The sequence below is a fragment of the Watersipora subatra genome, chromosome 7, assembly GCF_963576615.1.
Source record: "Watersipora subatra chromosome 7, tzWatSuba1.1, whole genome shotgun sequence".
NCBI classification, from domain to species: domain Eukaryota; kingdom Metazoa; phylum Bryozoa; class Gymnolaemata; order Cheilostomatida; family Watersiporidae; genus Watersipora; species Watersipora subatra.
The window spans coordinates 47403268-47423428 of record NC_088714.1 but is presented as its reverse complement, the minus strand read 5'-3'; the positions used below and the strand labels follow the sequence as shown (position 1 = coordinate 47423428).

Sequence of the window (20161 nt, the reverse complement as noted above, 5' to 3'; positions counted from 1 at the left end):
CTACATGCTACTATTATACTGTTATTAGTACTGTCTACATGACTAGATCTTTATTCTAAGGATCATGTTGCTCTGTTAAAATGGACAAATCTATAATTTAGGGTTGGAAAAGTCTGGAGTTGGACAACATAGCTTTAAAGCAATACATAATAAAAGAGTTTTTAAATCTGCTCAGATTGCGTTATTGATAAAATAAATGGTCTATTTTTGACAACCACCTTGAACTTTCATTATTATGTTTTAACCATTTACAGGATATACAGCACTTGCTGCTTAACAGTTGTAGTCTCATCATAGCTTCAACTTGCATGAACATTATTTCCTACAAACTACCAACAAGATGGCTGACGTTCAATTAAGTGAAGACTACAGATGTGGTTACTGCTATGAACAGTTAAACTCTATGAATGACCCTAGAGAGCTCCCATGTCATCATGTATTTTGTAAGACATGTTTAGAAGAAGACTATTCAGCGCATGGAGATGTCAGATGTAGATCATGTCTGTAAGTAAAACATTTTCCAATAAAATCTGATTACAAATGCAACACAATATCACAATTACTTGTTTGGCATTGAAAGAGGTTGCATGTTTTAGTCTATTACTGAAGGCAGTTTCAAGTGAGTATCAGTTGATACATAAGTTTTATTATTACTAACTCGTGAACACGAGACCATTTTAGACATTTAAAGTTGAAGTTGAATTTATTTCAAAGCTACAAAATATAAATACATAATAATATAGCATATTAGTTATGTATTTCACAGCAAATTACAAAAAGAAATAGTTTTATATATTATAATTCGTGGCATAGATTTTTTGAGCCTGCGCCTCGATTTGATTTGTTAAGTTATAGGTCTTCCTGTTAATCGTGTTTACACAGATATGTGTAACCTGCTAATTTATCTGCTATATAATTTAACAATTGTAGTTCATGATTGTCGTCAAATTAGAGTCTTGTGGCAAATTGCTGCAAATTTCTCTCGTAAGTTTTTTAGAGCTAATCTTTCTTGCTACGGTTGAGGTCTTTGCGATATAATTACTTAGCTTCTGTTCATTTTTATTTCATGTAATGATTTCTCTGACATTCACTTCCTAATGGTGTTTCGTGTTGCCTTTGTTCTTGTAATCCATTAGCCTGTATTTTACACCAAAGAGCTTACCCAAATATTGGATCAAATGTTTCTTAACAATCAAATGCGCCGATAAAAGTGTTCAAAATTATCAACACTTGCAAATACAGTATCTAGTATTTATTTTGAGTTTTCTGCTCTCTATAATAAAAGGCTGCCAAAGTTTATGTATTGTTATAGAACTGAGTATGCGGTGGAGACATTTGATGAACTGCCCAAAGCTACCCTTTATAGTGAAGGTACCATAGCTCCATCATCACTCATTTGTGACTGTCACAATAATTGTGATGGGCAGGTGGCTGTCTGCTACTGCATTGACTGTGCAGCGATGTTGTGTGACACTCATCAACAGGTACTCTACTTTATTATAACCTATGAAATCTATTTATGGTTTTGCTTCTGGTATTTTGAAATTATTTTCAGACATTTTTAAGACACGATGCGCTTTCTTGTTTGACCAGTTATTATTATTACTACCAACCCTTGAGGAAACCAATGCAGCATCAAGTTGACACTTTGGTCACCTGGTACTAGTAATAATCACCATAAAATATTAGAACTCCCTATTTACAATGAGCAGTCTATAACATGGTTACACGTGTCTATACTTTCTATCATCAGCTGATTAGGAGGCATCATTATAATAACTTACTTGGATTAGTCATGTTAGTTCAAAATATTTTCATGCCAATTATTTTGGGAATTTCCCTTATATTTAGTACAAGATAATACTACATAATACCCTACCCTTTAATACCAAAGACTGAAACTTCAATCCCATTATTTTACTATATTTATTTGATTAATTTTCAATTATCAATAGTTTAGTGCTATATAATTATCCCTTTAAACTGTTACAACAATATTGACATATTTATTGAATAATTAAACATAAAACAGCAATGCTGCTTTTTGTGTTAAATTAAATGACTTTTGCTGATTATTAAATACTAGCAGCTTTTTTCTGTATTCCAGCATCACAACTCCATGTTTGGTAAAAAGCATCAGAGCATACCACCATCTACATACCAGTTGCATTCTGGGATATACAAGAAAGTCATGTGTAAACAACATGGTGGAGATGCGATTGAAGTCTGTGATAAATGTCAGCTTCCTGTCTGTATAAGATGTAATAGAAAAGAGAAGAACTGCCAAGGTAGATATATTTATAAATTATTGGTGTTCATGAAACAAGGATATCTCAATCATAATGTATGTACATTTATGTATTGAGAAATAACCTTCCAAATTTTCATTACCGAAGGTCGTTCCAATGTTCTTGCTGAAGAAAGTCTATTAAAAAATCAATGACATTCTTTTGTTGTTGTAAAGCGTGGTGTCATCTACTTGGAATAAGCTGGTTTGGTGCAGTGTTTTTCTTAAACTGATATAGTCATACCTCAACATATGAGTTTGATGTATTCTGAAATAGAGCTCTTATCTCAGTTTACTCATATCTCAAAGTACTATTTCCTATATAAACTACATAAGTACAAATTAATCTGTTACTATACAGTGAAAAAGCATGTACAACAAGATACTATTGTGTAAAACTTGTTTTTAATTGTGGTAATCCAGTACATACGCTAACCAAGTAATAAAGACCTAGTGAGTAGTTAAAATTGTGCGATAAAGTATAACATTGCTATGTACACTCCTGTAAGTCTTTACCTTTAAGACGGACATAGGGGCTAACGGCGATTACCTAGTTAGTGATTACAGCAGCTTTAGAAAGACTGCCAGAAGGCTTAGATCATATCAGGTCTAATGTCCTTTTTGCTGTTGGTGAGTCGTTGATGGTCCATAATGTGTTGTTGGCTTTCTTCAAGCCTTTTTGCTTATATTCAATGATGTTATTAGTAACGTATTCTTCCAGAGTTTTTCTCAAAAGTTTGAGGTGTTCAATTTTGGAGAATCTGTTACGGAGCTCTTAACTTTACCCTTTGACTGAAAACACTCTCTCTCACAAGTTTATGGATAAACAGTTTGCCTCATCTTTTGTAATTCTGTTCTTTGAGGTTCCACTTCGGTTGCGCTCAGAGTAATATTAGCTACTTAGACCATAAGCTTAAAAATATAATTGTTAAAAAGTCATGATTATTAATGTGCTTTACGTTTTCAAATTATTGAAATCAAATCATTGTTTGCACTGATCAAAATAGGCATTTGCCCACTAAAATATATTTATGATCGCTATATGCTAAGGAAATTATTTGCTGCTTAGTTAAACCTTCATTGTCAATTGTATTTTACTTTCACTGTTTACAGTAGCTCGAATACCCTTTGTTTTGGTTATGATAATTAAATATATGGTTGATTATAGTGGATGTTAACCTTACTATTAACCAAAATTCACAGAGCCTTTTTTCTTTTTGCGGCTTTATATTTAGTAGAATTGTTTTGAAACTAGTGGTAAACTACTACAAAAACTGCTTAACTGAGCTGCACAAATAGCGACCTAAATATAGACACAAGTGTGCTGTTCAGACATTGGTGAGCTGTGGCCATTAATTAATTTTTTATATATACATGTAGGCCTACATGTAATTCACAGGTAATATAAATAACCGCTTTGTACTTGATACTTTTAAAAGTGTCAGGATCAAGGGAAATTATTTTTAAATGATTTCAGTCTGAGTTTAGTAATATATTTTTGAAAAATTCTAAACATGAATTCAATTCCAATACTAATACCTATAACTTGTTCTATATATTGGTAAAGAGTTAATTAAAGACTTCGAGTGATCACCATTCTTGAAAAGAAACACCTTAAATAGGGATATTTACTGTAACAGAGATATTTGTCAATGAAGTTCCCTGAGCTGTATATTCAGTGATAGACTCTGACATTTTTTGTATGTAAACATTGCTCACCTTTATCATTTTCCTTTCATAGACGCTTTGACTGATCACGCATTCAGCTCGTTGAACGCCATGAAAGAGGAAATCACTGCACATTTCACCCGCCTACTTCAGTCTGCTAGCGAGAAGTTAACAGAGATCTGCAAAACAAACAAATATATATGGAAGGTTCTAGATGAGGAAGAGGTTGAGTGTGCTAAGAGAATACAAATGATTGAAAGATTCTGTGATGAACAGGTGGTTTGATGTACTGATTGTTTTCTTTATTATAAACAGTTCGATTAAAATCATCAATCATCTTGAATATGATTGGTTGACAGATTGAAGTGATCAGAGAGGAAAGTGAGAAACTAAAGGATCAGATCTATGAGTACCAGAAAGAGCTGACAGATCAAGTAGAGTCATACAACACAGAGTTGATGGCTAAGAAAGAGAGACTGGAGAAGTCGTGTACAGAAGTACAAAAGTGGTTGAGAGAGAGTCATGTGACTGAGAAGGTGGAGCAGAAGCAACAGATGACAGACAAGCTGGTGAATAACACAGATGTAAAGATTGACTGCCCACTTACAAGGACTCCAGCCCTTATACATACTGGTGAGTGAAGTTAGTCAAGTCTTGACAGAAAACATAACAATAAGGATGATAATATAAAAGTAAAGCTGGTTTTTTACCATGCAATTAAAACTTGAACAGTCCGTCTATTATTATGTGAATTTAGCTCTAGCAAACAACAATTTTATACACTAAAATATCCGACTGATATCCTACTGAAACTTTCCTTTAAAGGTAGACTTACAACTAAATTCACATTACAGCTATTTGGTATCAACATATTCACCATATCGTACTCTGCTGTGCTGTAGGTGCAAAATATGTGGAAATGCGATTACAAGCTCTTAACCCAAGTACCGACCATAAAATTTTCTCAAATGACCATTTTTTCAGGGATAATTGAGGCAATTGGCGAATCCCCGAAAAATCGAAATTTTATAAACTAAACCTGGCTAATGCATACATTTTCTGAAAGCTAACAAAGTGAAAAATCTAACTACACAATAATCTAAGTTGTAGATGCTCATTACATCCACCATCTTTGACCATAAATCATGGGGAGACAATTTCGTAAAATTATTCTAATGTTTTAGGAGTTGTAAGCAAAAGTAGTGTCCTTCTCTCACAAGTATTCTTACATTGTCCAGCAAGACTAAGTGTAAAAAACAACTGCACAAAATTTCTAAGAATTATCTTCATTATTTTTCAGCTTGTTGCAGTTTTATTCTAAACCGACAAAATCAAAAAAAAGAGAGAAAACAAATTAATCCCACGACCAAACGAGCGGAGTGAAGTGGGAGAGTTTTTATGATAAATGCATGTGCACACAACTTACGAAAGTTATTCATCAACAATGAGACGAACCCTCGTCAAGAAATTTCATCAACAAATTTAAGCATCATTATGTAAAGTCGTTAAAGTATAATAACGTTACAAAACACATTTAAACCTATTTAAATATGTTACCAAGTCTTTGTAAACCTTCGATAATATCTTAAAACTTACCCATCTGATCAGATTATACACAAATAGACAGATTAATTTCAACGAAAATCGCCACAAAACACTTGAAAAGCTTGGTTTAATAAAAGTTAAGACCGAAAATTGAAACGCCGAGGGACAGATAATAGAACGATGAAGTCTTGCGCAGTTCACGAAAAAATAACGTGCACTTTTCACCAGTCTATAGCATTGTCGAACTGCCGAAGGTTTTGGCTACTAACATAGGAGTACAGAAATCGTTTCATTTTTGCCGATTTAAATATTTTCATTTTCATTTGCCGACACATTTGAATACTTTCCCATTCTAACTGATGTCCGACGCAGTATAAGTAAAGCAAATGACGATGATATTTTTAACGTTTCTTATGAGATTATTACAATAATTAATTATAAGTTTGGATGACTACAGAACAATGACTACGTAGTACAGACTTTCTAAAAATCTGACGCAGTGTAAGTAAAGGCATGACGATGATATTTTTTCTAACGGTTCTAATGAGATTGTTGCAATAATTAATTATAAGTTTGGATTACTACAAGACAATGACGACGTAGTACAGACTTTCTAAAAATCTATATAAATATCGCAACTTCGTGATATTGTTAGCTATGCCGTTTTGAAATGTAAACAAAATTGTGCATTGGTCTTTTATTATTACTATATAAATAATATTGGTTATTCTAATAATATCAGTGCATTTTACTTCTAATATTGGCTAATATTGCATTTCTTTTTTTTGCAGAAGAAGAGATATAAACATATAATCTTTTCCTTTCATTATTGCTATTTGTTGTATATAATAACACCAAGCACATTACAGCTACCATTGCAGTTATCCTATTTGACTGCTAATATTGCATTTCTCAACCATCAGTACCCTTTCTTTTTTCCAATATCACTTTGGTCGTGGGCTGTATGACAGTAGAATTTCTAGTAATATTTGACAGTACAAACTGCACAAGATGAACGCAAACAGAAAATTACAGTAAATTAATATTATTACTAATCAAAATATTGATAATACAATAATATGCTATATAATACAATATAATTTTATAAAAAAAATTATATAATAATATATTAATAAAATATTATAATATAAGTAAAAATAATTAAAGTAATCACAGCTTAGGAGTAAATATCTTATAGCAGTCTAAATGACAGCCTATTTTGCATGCTGCACACCTGCATAGTTGAAATCAAAGCGGCTGTGATGAATAGCTCAAAGAACTGGAGAGGGGTAACACAATCATCAGGTATATTTGTGGAACCAGGTTGCCACACTGTAAAATCTGGCACATCATCAGCAAGCTCATAGCTCTCACCCTCAATCTCATCTGCAGTAGCCTCACTCCAGCCAGCATCAGATTGCACAGCTGCCTGCTGGCCACATACAGCTTGTCTCCCTCTGCCGGATTTCTGGCCTCGAGCTCCCACTCTGGCACTTTGTAGAGCACCAACAACTAGAGTTACAGCTAGAAAAAGAAGACAAGCATTGCAACATTGATTACAACAACCCGTGGACCAGGAATTTTTTGATAAAACAATTACAAGAACAAGATAATATTGAGGCTACATACCAGCTGCTTCAATATTTGTTCACTCATACAAGATACTAGCTCTATTATTATTAGTCGTAACAATGACATGTGTTGTATTGTAGTCATTGTATTGTATTATCACGATAAGTCTTGTATCACAGAAAACACAGCTAACATGTAAGAAGCACATAAAGGAGCTGACTTAGTTAGCAAGCCATAGCTATGGGTTATTAGACAATTATGCAATTATAGCACAGCTAAAAGAAAGCTGACTGCACAGCTAATATGTAACACATCTCCCTCACTATTCTGAGTTTATGGTTAGTCATGACCTTGTTAGAACTTAGAACTGTCAAAGTAATCAGGTCGTCTTCTATTACGAGTAAGATATCTGGGACTTTGTACTGGCCTCTCATCAGGTACAGATTAGGCAGGTTGGATGTTAAGATCATTTGAAGCTGTGATGATATTGTCATCGGTCGATGTATCATTAACTTGAAGTCTAGCTTGTAGCTGATTAGCATGTCGTCTCCATACACCACACCATAGTCTGTTCGCACAGCATACAGTGTGTTACCCAGCTTGTTAATTATCGCTCCAGGTATCCACTTAGGTCCAGAGCTATAGTTCCTTGCATAAACCAAAGAGTCTACTTCATACCGTGATGATGTAGAAGATGCTTGACCTGGTGAAAGAGTTTTCTTGATCTGAATTGGTTTTAGCAAGGTCAGAGTATTTCTCGGCTGTCGTCCATGTAGAACTTTAGCAGGTGATTTCCAGTTCAAAGAGGGATGAGGCAAACATCTGTAAGTGGTTAAAAACAGTTGTAGGGCAGTCTTGATTTTCTCCCCTCCTGCACAATTCTTCTCTACAGATTGCTTAAGAGTCTGGACAAATCTCTCCGCTTCTCCATTCGATGCAGGATGGAATGCGGGAGATGTTATATGTTTAATGCCATGCATGGTGCAGAACTGATCAAATTCATTTGACACGTATTGTGGGCCGTTATCCGTAACAATAGTCCAAGGAAGACCTTCATGTACAAAGATCTGTCGTAGCACGCCAATTGTGTCCTTAGAAGTAGTTTTTCCTACCTCTAGCATAGCAACGTACGGATATCGGGAATGTGCATCTACACAAACCAACCACATCTGACCTTTAAAAGGTCCTGCATAATCCAAATGAATTCATTCCCATGGTAGTTGGGTGGACGGCCAACTTTGGTAAGTCTTGGCTGGGTCATTAGCACAGATTCGGCAAGGTTCACAAGCTTTGATTAGCTGTTCTATGTCTGCATTGATGCTAGGCCATCATGCGTATCGACGAGCAAGCTGTTTTACTCTTTCTACACCCCAGTGTGATGTATGCAGCAAGTCTAACACTTTACTCTTCAGAGCCTGTGGAATGACAACTCTGGTAGTGTCATCACGTTGCAAAAGCACAGCCTCCCCATGAACAAAAGAGACTCCCTCATATTCCAATATGGCCGCAAATGTTCATAGCTACCTGTAAGCTTATTGGGCCAAAGGCCATTCAGTATCCAGTCTTTCACTATCTGTAGTGATGTGTCTTTCATGGTTTCTTGTTTAAAAGCCTCATCGTCAAGGAGACCATGATCGAGCTCCTCTTGTATAGTGTGTGAGACCTCAATGCTCTCCTTCTCTTCATCATGCTCAAACTTCAGGTCTGCCCCTATTGGTAACCTGGACAAGCCATCTGCATTGCCGTGCTGTGCTGTAAGTTTGTACCTGATGTCATACTGATAAGCCATCAGTGTGAGGGCCCATCTGTGCAGTTGCTGAGCTGTTAAAATGGGGATATTCTTTTCTGGTCAAAACATGGCAACCAGGAGTTTATGATCAGTAATGAGCATAAAACGTCTCCCATATAGATACTGTCTAAACTTAGTTACTCCATAGATGATAGAAAGCGCTTCTTTCTCTATCTGTGAGTAATTCTTTTGGTGCACGCTCAATGTCTTTTATGCATGTGCTAGTGGTCTTTTAGCTCCATTTTCCTCTTGTAGGAGTACTGCCCCAATTCCATAGTTAGATGCGTCTGTTGCTAGAACCAGCGGTTTACTCTGGTCAAAATGGGTAAGTTTGGTAGGCTTGATGACACTTTCTTTAAGAACATGGAAGGCCTTGTCACACTCGTCAGTCTAGTCAAACCCGACATTTTCACGAAGAAAATTGTATAGGAGGGCTGCTTTGCTAGACAGGCCAGCAATATATGAGCCATAGTAATTGATCTTGCCCAAAAACGCCTGTAGCTGTTGTAAGTTCTGTGGTCGTGGAAGCTGTTCCATAGCCTCTATTGCAGAGGTCGAGGGAGTCTTGTCGTTCTTGTCTATTATGTGACCTAGGTATTCAACAGCATTCTTAAAGAATTCGCATTTCTCTCTCTGTATGCGGAGCCCTACTCCTGTAGTCTAGCTAAGAGCTTGTCGAGATTAGACCAGTGCTCACTCTCACTGCTAACAGTGACAATCAGATCATCCAAGTATGCTGCAACTCCAGGTAAGTCAGCAATCATTGAGTCCATGCATTGCTGAAGTTGTGCAGGGCTTGATGCCAATCCAAAACACATCCTTTTGTAGCTAAACAAACCACATTGAGTGTTGATGACACACAACTTATTTGCATCATCATCTAACTCTAGTTGTAATTAGGCATCTGCCAGGTCTATTTTGGAAAAGTGTACCCCCCTCTAAACTTCTCTAGCAACTCTTCAAGGCTTAGTGATGGGTGTTGATCAATTGATATTTGTTGGTTCAAAATCTTGAAATCACCACATATACGCACTCTTCCATTTGGTTTGAAAACTGCTACTATTGGAGCAGCATAATCACTAAAGTCCACATGTTCCAGAACACCAGCTTTAACTAATCGATCTAGCTCTTCTTTTACAGTTTGGCGTCTAGAGAATGGCACCACACGAGGTTTAGAAAAGCTTGGTGTGCTTCCTGGTTTTAAGCGTACTGGTACTTTTACCTTTTTACATTGGCCAAGACCTGCCTTAAAGATGTAGTTGCGTCAAAAAATTCAATTTAATGAAATTAAGACCCATGAAAGGCTAAAACATCAGCTACAACTTGATGCCATTTTTGTCTTTGTAGACCAACCCTGTCCAGAGATATATGCGTTTGAATGAGGCCCTCTTTTAAAAAGCTCACGTTCCAGCGGGTGCCTATTTTGTGACGTCACAAGCAAGATATCTAAAACGAAACCACGAGCGATAAATATGAGGTCGCTTCGTTAGCCAATCATGAGCGCAAAATCTTTATATAGGCCGTAATAAATGTTATCACTCGTAAAACGCGTTGTCTGTGATCTCGAAGAATCTCATCGTTAGAGAATTCTCAACGTTACTGATTCAACGCGTTTCAACAATTACTAAGTTATACATAGTTTTGTATAGCGACTGCGACTCAGAGTTATTTGAGCAACTTTTAGCAAAAGATTGGAGTAGACAGCCTATGGCTGTTGACAGGCGTCAGCAGCGTTTTGCTGCAGAGGAAGACAGAATGGAGGTAAATTAACTTAGAGTCTTCTATACTTGAGTAAATATAATATTTTTATAGTCATAAATACATTTACTAATTAATAAAATGATAATTCTTTGCTATCTCCAATCATCGTTTCATAGCTTATCTGCCGTTTTACCTAGCTTTAATATTTTTTTCGAATTTTCTTTGGTAAATTAGAGTCATGATTACCAATTATTTTCACTCGTAGGAAGTGGGTAAAATCGATTGATCATTGCAAATCTTTAATTTCCAGAACCAAAGCTTCGAATCGTTGGCTTGGCTTGCTTGTGCCTTTATTAAATGTTTATTCGTTTTTAAAATTACACTCGCAATCTATTTAACTCCCAATTTAGAAGCTGTCAATAGATACGCTTTAGAATGACATATCTATGAATGACATATATTTATTGCATTTTTTTTACTGATTACAGAATGTTTATGTCGTTCCACCAGCCGAAGAAGCTTTGTCAGTATGGAAACTGCCATAAAGTGGAAAGAGAGACTTGAATGCGTGCTGCATAAGCCATGATGTTTTGTTTGAGTTTGTATCAGTAGATGAATTTTCTTATTGTATCAGCTAATACTATCTGAGTGGCCACGACTTGATGAATATTTTTAATAAAAGTTTTATGCCAAGATGAAAATAATTTTGCTTGTAAAAATTATATAATAAAATAATATTGTTGAAGATAATGCAAAACATGATTTGCAGAATATTGTAGTGAATTGGATATGGTATATGGATGTCCGCAGAACTGGAGAAGGTGAGTTTAAATCCAGTTTGCAGCAGACTTCTCATCCTTAAAACTATCCCTGTTTATATTCTTTTTAAAGACGTGGCTTGCTTATTTCACTTCGGTAGTATTTGGTAAGAATACTACTAGTAAGAAACTAGTACGTAGACGGTGTAGGCAATGATATACAGCCCTGCCCCAAAGATAGGCGACAGGCATAATGTGGGCGGGGCTTATAAGAGGCTTTATATCGTTAGTATAATGGGTAGCTGCTGATACAAAGACCGCGTTCTACATAGTGACAACAGAATTACCGTAGACCGGTAGAATTGGTAGTCGGTACCCAAATGTTTACACAACATTTGGAGAAAGTGAGTAGGACAAATTTTCAATTTTCGTTATTTGAGGCCTTTGAAACATTCATAATAATGCATCTGTAGCAGGATTTAAAATTTTATTCTAGCCAACATGAGCAAATACAAAATAAGATATATGCCAATAGAGCCGCGTAAGACTAGACTTTTATCGCAAATAGCCGATGTGCATCTGAGAGATAGAGACAGGTTGTCTAACGCGTGACATCATTTTGGGCAAGTCTGGGCACGTTTTTGTGGCCTGAGCGTTTTTACGGCGATCAGATTTTTTCGGTTTTAATCTTCAAATATCTTGGCAATGCAATCGCGTAACACAACAAACAACATATCAACTGATAGAGAAAAAAAATGCTTTCTTTTAAGATCAACTTAAATTTGACGCAACTACATCTTTAAAAACATCAGAGTACTTAGAGAGGAGTGCAGCGATTTTGTCCCTTAATCCAATAGGGTTACTTTCTGTGACAGTACAGGTAACATCACAACTACCCTGTGTCAATATAGCTAGTCCCTGCTGCGAGAGACCGAATTTGTCACTCCAATCTAGACCAAAAAGGTTTGAGCCTTGTGTTGTGTTTACAACAAGAAGTTTGAGATTTTGTTTTTCCACATCTCCCACCTTCACACTAACTGAACATTGTCCTTTAATCTGTAACTCACTTTGCCCATACGCTTTAAGATGGGTACTGACAGGTAAGAGGGGGGGGGGGTGATCCAATACTTTGGTAGCCTTGCAAATCAACTATAGAGCAAGTAGCCCCTGTGTCCCATTGAAACATTGCATCATGACCATTGACAACAGTTTTGATCCAAACCTTTCTATTGACTCGTTGGAAAAGATTATCTGAAACGGCATGTACTGAATCATAAGGTTCACTTGCATCAGTGAGCACACTTAACACCGAGTTTTCAACTGTCCTAGCAGACTGTTCTGTCTGACTTTGTGCTGCTGTCTTAGCCATACAGACAGCCTCAATGTGACCTTTGACCTCACATTTCCTGCAGACAAATGCTCTGCAGGGACAATTTTTTCTGTCATGTTTAATGTAACAGCTAGGGCAAGACTTCAACATACCTGTGTTCTGTGCATTAGCTTGTTGCTTCCAATGGTTTGTTGACCTCGGCGTGATCTTTGCTTGTACTGACCTGACATTTTGTTTGCTGTGTCTTCCATAGCTAGAGAATTTGTCTCCCCCTTGAGAATTTTATCGGTCTCCGTTGTCTTGATGAATGCTGCAGTCTTCTTAAGAACATCATTAAGAGAGGGATCAGCATCAAGTAGACGCTGGCAACGTACATCAGCATGTGGCGTCTCTTTACTGATTATGTCACAAATTTGTTCATCAACATAACTAGTGCCACAGCCTGTGCTTTTGAACGTGAAAGAACAGTGTCATGTGAGTCCACAAAGTTCTGCAGCCCAATCAACATAGGACTGACCAGTCTTCATCTTACATTGAGAAAATTCAAATCTTGCTGTCTGAAAATGTATGGTATCTGCAAAGTGTTCATTAAGTTTATCCGACAACTCAGTAAATGACTTGCTTGTAATATCCTCTGCGCCAAATAAGTTTGACAACAAGTCGTATGTCTCAGCTCCTACTCAAGATAGTAAGCATGCTCGTTCTGACTGTCATCTACCACCCGATACACATTAAAGTGCTGATTGAAACGTTGAAGGTACTGGTTCCATTTTTCTTTACCCCTGTCGTATGCTTCAAACTTGGGTATGGCGACAGCTACTGGTATTGATGCAGCACTATCACTCTTGGTAGCTTCAAACAAGGAGATAAACTGCTTCTGTAGATCAGTGTTAAGCTGCTGGAACTGTTGTTGCTGTTTCTGCATAGCATCGATCAAAGCTTTTATGTTAGGATCCATAGCAAGACAATAGAACAATGCTGGCTGTGCGTCCACAATGTTCGTTCCTGACACCAGTTGTTGTATTGTAGTTGTTGTATTGTATTTCCACGATAAGTCTTGTATCACAGAAAACACAGCTAACAGGTAAGAAGCACATAAAGGAACTGACTTAGTTAGCAAGCTCATAGCTATGGGTTATTAGACAATTATGCGATTATAGCACAGCTAAAAGCACATGTATAATAAATGTGACAACAAATTATTTTATCGGGGGTCCTCCCTTGTTTCGTGACGATTCTGACGAAAAGTGACAGGCGAGACGACCATTTATCAATGTAGGTGACGATGATTGTGCAAGTAGGATTACTAAAGGTACGGCTAAACGTAACAAATTTTTCGTTGGTTCTGAGTTCTGGCCGAAAACACAATTGTTCGGTAAAAAATCACAGAATTATTTGAGCTGTGCATGCCCACCGAAATCGTCGACGAAACGCTTTTAACAGACTAAACAAATTCTTAGCGAGCACGATTCTAGCAGCTTTAGCACTTAGTATAGTCCAAGACACGTATTGCGACACACAATAAAAGTACGAAGGCAATTTAACATGGTTCACACGATGTAATGTTTATGTTGAACTATGGTTGGTTAGCGAGCACGAATCTAGCAATTTTTAAAATTTATGTATTCCGAGAACATAATGTGACACGCTAGAAAAATATCACGGCACTTAACCATAATAAACACAATGCAACCGACTTGATTGCGCTAAAGATAGCAACATTTTCTACCACAAAAATTTTGCTGCTAAAAAGGAAATTTTGATTATTAAAAAATAAACAATTTGTAGCCATAGTGTCCAAAAGATATATACATACAATAGCGCAATCTAAGCAGTTGCATCGTGTGTAGCCTACTATGTTGAATCGCACGCATACTGTTATTGTCTGTCATTATACGTGTCTTGGACTATACTAATTGCAAAAGCTGCTAGAATCGTGCTCGCTAGCGCGATTCTAGCAGCGGAAAATAATTCTGTGTGTTTCGTTTATTTCGTGAGTTCAGTCAGAACCAACGAAAATTTTGTTACGTCTGGCCGTACCTTTACTAACTTATTATTTGTTCATAAATCAACACGATCAAACAAAACTTCACTAGTTTTGGTTTGAAGCATCTGGCCTAGCATTTATAGACTGTTAGGTAATTAAAGTAAACAGCAATAAAATGCCACGACACTGACAGCTAATCCGTTTCCAAGTCTGTGACTGACAGTGATTATTAAACAAAATCTCGGTCTATTTTCAGTGCAAGAAATGTAGCCCTAAAAACCTAAGACGGCTGTCACGCTTTGTGGGGTAATCAGCAACGCTCCCAAACATCACTGATAAGTTTGTGAAGGTCGCTGGTTGAGCCATGCTTTTGATTAGCAGAAATTAAAGCTGAGCAAGTTTCAGGTTTTTAACGCAACTCAGTGCCACCAGAATGGATATTTGTATTAAAATAGCAAATGTGAAGAGAGAGCTTGTTTTGGTTACCAACTTAAAAAAAAGGTGATGACAGTGTTTTTAAAAGTGACTATTCTTACGACAACTTTGTGTGGTAGGGCCTCCTTAATTTATTTTTACAGGCTGACACATAAACGTGATCTAATCTAACCTTTTCACAGTAATGAAAATTTTTTCTGCTCAGAAAAATCAACTCTAGATCAACTTTCGTGTGACTGACTACATGTTGAAACTTCAGTTTGATGTCTAATTACTAGTGCAATTGTGACTAACACTCTAATGAATTACGAACACCAATGAAGAAAAAGCTAAATAATTTTACTTACATTCATCATCATCTTATTCAGAAAAGTTTTCGGAGTAATCATCATTAGTCTGGTCGGCCTCAAAATCACTGCTATCATAATCTAAATGACCTAAAACGTCTTCCTCGTCCTTATTGAGAGTAGCAGTTACGATCGTTTTCTTGAAAATAATTTCTTTTTGCAAAACGAGTAAAACGGAAATTATCACAACGACTCCAACTGAAAACGTTTCTTTGTTTTGTTTCCTCCACTATGATTTGGTAAACTGACAAATTTAAGCTAATGAGAAAAATTATAGAGCAATATTGTAACAGCCAATTTGATTGGCCCGGTCAAAATAACATCAGGCCAAAAAGCCGATTAGATCGGCTTGGTCAGAGCTTGGGTTAAAAGCTCAAAAACGAACAGTTAATCGCCGCCATCATGATACCGTCGTATATCGGATTCAATTTATTTTTTAGCGTACTCAAACGATTTGGTTATTGATTTGACACATGATGTTCTCACGTGAATTGAAAGGCCAATAAAAGGCTCAATATAAAATTTTTCGTAGCACTAGTTTATGACAAACACTTTGGGTTTTACCGAAGAGCCCTTACCAAATATAGATGTTCGCTAGTTTACAATTTCATTTCGGCTTGGTCTAATCGTCTAGTCGTTATCTGATCATGTGACTCCTACATGTTGCCAAACAACACAAATAATTTCTGCAGCATTTTTCGACTATCGCAGGTGACCAACAGGCTTGTCATGTTTATCAGAGGATGATATGCAATCTTTCAAGCTAAGGTTAAAAAATTAACCAAATTTTTACGGTAGATTTTGAGATATCAGTGCTCAAAGTGACAGCATTACAATGATGATGAAAAGATGCATAAGGACAAGAGACATGGTTTTATTGAATGCGTGAAGTATATTTGTGAAAATATTTCGACGAATGAGGTTGCATGAAAGTGTAAGCAGAATCAAATTTGTTCTTCTACGTCCCATGTGAGTCGTTTTGGAAAGGAATTGTAATCTACAGCAGTTTTGTGATGGCGGCAATTAACTGTTCGTTTTTGAGCTTTTGAGAGCTTGTAATCACATTTCCACATATTTGGCTCCTACAACACAGCAGAATAAGACATGGCGAATCTTTTGATGCAAAATAACTGTAATAAATTTTCTTACAAGTCAACCTTTAACTTGGTATTCACCTTTTGTTTTTAAACTTGGATTATGGGAATTTTTCATAAATTTAATGTATTATAAAAAACTAGAAGACCAAGTTCTACATCTATACCTGCATACTGGTTATTAACAATCTTATTTGTTACTGTTTCCAATTCACTTTTGGTTATGCAAAACTTTTAAAGCTTTCCTCAAACTACTTTACAGAAGCGTGTCTGAATTAAAATCTTTATTTGACTTGAAAGCTAAATTACAAAATATAACAAGTTAAAAGTTGTATGCATTGTTTTAACGGTATCGTGAGTTGATGATATAGCCATGCAAATCAAAGATGATGAAAAACTGTAATTTTAGAGAGTAAAACAAATATCTTTTAGCAAAACTATATTTACATGGCTGTTAACAGATAAAAACTTCAAAAAATGATTGTAAATACATAGCATAGCAGACAAAGCGCACATTTCGTAAATGAAAGTTCACAGAAAATTCAACACAAACGCTAACTGCTGTGATTTGCAAAACTGTTCTTTGGTTCGGGCTGTCTTTAATGAAAAAATCATCGATTTCGCCTTCTCAATATAACATTATATAACACTTTATAACATAATAAGAGATTGGTGTGTATCATGAAACAGAGAATTTTAATTTTTTAATAAATACAGCCTACACACGCACGCGCATGCACACGCACATTTGTATAAAAACATGGTAGGAAATGGCCATTTTAAACGTGCCAGGCTATTAGTTAGTCAATTGACAAAAATTATCAAGAAAAAATTGGTGAGCTGGCCTAGAGTATAAGATTTAAATATAATTCCATATTGACTTTTTAACTTTCAAGTTTGATTATTCTATTTTGCTGTATTATATTGTTGTAAAATCACTAGTCATTTTCTAAAATTAATTGTTCTGTGTCATACCACAGGTTTTAGAAATTGAAAAGCATAATAAGGATACTCATGCTACGTTGATGATTAGCTGGACTTTTATAGGTAAGCAATTAGTTCCACTGCCAAAGTTGGCTGCTACTCCCACATCACTGACATTAATGTCTGAACACTCTACTAACAGTGTATGTTGCTCAGCTGCTTATATGGGAAATGAAAAACTTCTTCTGGCATGTTCTGTTGGAGTGAAATATCTGAATAAAGGCTCTTCAGAAGTGATCGAGCTTCCACCCAGAGAAGTAACCCAAATTATTACATCTGTTCAAATAAACAGTAACAACATTTACATTCTGGAGTGTAGTAGAGATAACAAGAGTGTAATGGAGATAACTGTTTATCAGTGCCTGTCTAATGTCAGCCAGAAAGAAAAGTTGTTTTCCTTCAAAAGTAAAGAAATATCACTTGCTGCTGTTAGCAAAGACTACTTAGTAGCTACTAAGCGTGATGAAAAGAAGTTAGTAGTCTACGACTTATTTACTAAATCAACCAGATTTCTAACTCCTACTTTTTGGCCATTTGATTTGCACTTCCTATCAGACGGAGACCTGCTAGCACTGAGCACGAATTCAGATACTCTTATTAGATACAGAATAGAAGATGATCAACTCATCACCATTTGGACCTGTGAAGGATTATTAGATCCTCGCACTGTTACCTCTGATGGAGATGGATTCATTTATGCCAGCTCAAGAAGAAAGACTATCTACATCATCTCTCCTGAAGGTTTGTTTCGCTAAAGGTTTTCAATCTGCATAAAATAATCTTAAATTAACATGATTAAATTTGAAAACTAACTTGATATCTTATCTTCATTTTACTGTCTGATATACAGAATATTTATTGGTAGGTGAGAGGATGAAAGAGATTAGTAATGATAATCTACCAGACTTGTGTGGACAAATAAGTGTTAGAGGAAGAGATGAGCTAGCGGTACCTACATGGACAAAGAATTCTGTGTGCCTGTTCAAGATACACCACTAATAGTACATTGGTCATCATTTCACTGGATTATTACAGCACTCAGTCTCGCTATACTATTGGCATTCTCAGACAGGTGATTATTTCCAATAAAAAAATCAACCAAAAAAATTGACCCTGAGCTACTGTTTTTAGTGATTCATGCCAGTCTATCACTGCTGATAGAAGTAGGCAGGTTATGCAGTTTCTGTCCAAAACATGTAAATGTTTGAATGATGCTCAATGTTTCAATGCTACAATGTTTCAAGTTAATTCATGTTGACTTCATGCGGCAGAACTCTATCAAATTTATTCAATGAACTCATCATTGTGGTATACTTTATTACATGTTTCTTTTGCTCCAATATAATTGGTAGTACACTTTCTATAGATTAGTTTTCTACTAGTGTTGCATTTTTACTTTATATGTGGCATTGATGATGATTAAATTACACAACCCACCGGTAGTAATATCCTGATATGTCTGTATTTAGCTGTGATTTCTTTTAAAAAAATTGTGTCTCAACTCAATGTTCTATAACATAGTTCATTTGAATCGGGAGACATCGATGAACTTGAGTTTGTTTCAATCTCTGCTACAGTCATACTTTAACTTACGAGCTTAATGCGTTCCGAGACTGAGCTCGTATGTCAATTTACTCACATGTTGGTGCAATTCATTTATATATAGAACAATTAAATATATATTGATTGGTTTCCATACTCTAAAAAAAGCAAATAAAACACTCAAAACAAGATATTGTAACAGAAAGAACATGTTGGTTATTGTCCTTACGTACTACATGCTTTCAAAAAGCAACAAATAAAAAATAATGCAAGGGAATGTGATTAATTAAAATGTAAAATTAAATACATACAATAGCAGTTAACACTTGCATTTGCCAAGGAAGGAGATATAAGTTATCCTTCGTTACAACAGTTGTCCTTGATAAATTTGGATTTTATCAAAGTGTTAAAAGACAAACTTAGAAGCAAACCTAAAAGCAAACTTTCATTTTCAACTAAACGTAATTAAAATTTCTTCGGTGTTCATAGTTTGAAATTTCTCGCTGGTTAGCGAGAAATTTTTCCTTTTTTTCGCTTTCACCACTAGCCGGCCATTTTAAGATAAACCTATCTAAGGACGTTTGCCTTTGTCGCCCTTGCAACATGTTGCGATTAGGACGAACACAAGTGTCGTCACAAATGGTTAACGCACGACCACTAGCCAACTTGTCCGAATGTCTATTAAACAGTTTGGATAGATAGCGCCGGCCTTTTCACATAGCATCGTTTCAGTTACGCTGTCACCGGCCAATTGTTTGTCCAATGCCATCAGCGGTCGTGAAGATCGCTGCACCGTTTAGAAACTATGGTTAGTCCTTTTGCGAACTAGATGCTCTGAATATAATCCTTCTGTTTGATAATTATGAATGTATTTCTGTCATATTGCCGAGCTAGCTGAATCACGCATACACATTTTGCATATTTTTCAATATTTTTCCGTTTAATATCGACTGTTATCATTTGCTTTCTCTTTGTATTATCTTTCCTTTTACTGGCAAACTTTCGGTCTACGCGCAGTACTTTTAATTCACATAATTCTGCACAGAAAATCGTGCACACAAAAACACAGAACAACAGTATAACCTGAGCAGTTGAAAAATACAGAGTGATGCTGTTCTCATA

At 36.0% G+C, this 20161-nt stretch overlaps 1 protein-coding gene across 1 annotated transcript; it reads left to right on the top strand.

Moving 5' to 3' along the window:
• Window positions 1-2138: 2138 nt before the first annotated feature.
• Window positions 2139-18943, top strand: LOC137399484 (uncharacterized). The gene is made up of 5 exons (XM_068085618.1): window positions 2139-2288; window positions 4029-4231; window positions 4315-4588; window positions 17561-18238; window positions 18363-18943. Exons 1-5 carry the CDS (start codon window positions 2192-2194, stop codon window positions 18494-18496), a joined length of 1386 nt encoding a protein of 461 aa, XP_067941719.1. The 5' UTR covers window positions 2139-2191; the 3' UTR covers window positions 18497-18943.
• Window positions 18944-20161: the final 1218 nt, after the last annotated feature.

Coding starts and splice junctions, on each gene's coding strand:
- LOC137399484 (XM_068085618.1), top strand. CDS start 2,192: ATGTGTAAACAACATGGTGGAGATGCGATTGAAGTCTGTGATAAATGT. Junction 4,589..17,560: donor TCCAGCCCTTATACATACTG/GTGAGTGAAGTT, acceptor GGACTTTTATAG/GTAAGCAATTAGTTCCACTG. Junction 18,239..18,362: donor CTACATCATCTCTCCTGAAG/GTTTGTTTCGCT, acceptor ATTTATTGGTAG/GTGAGAGGATGAAAGAGATT.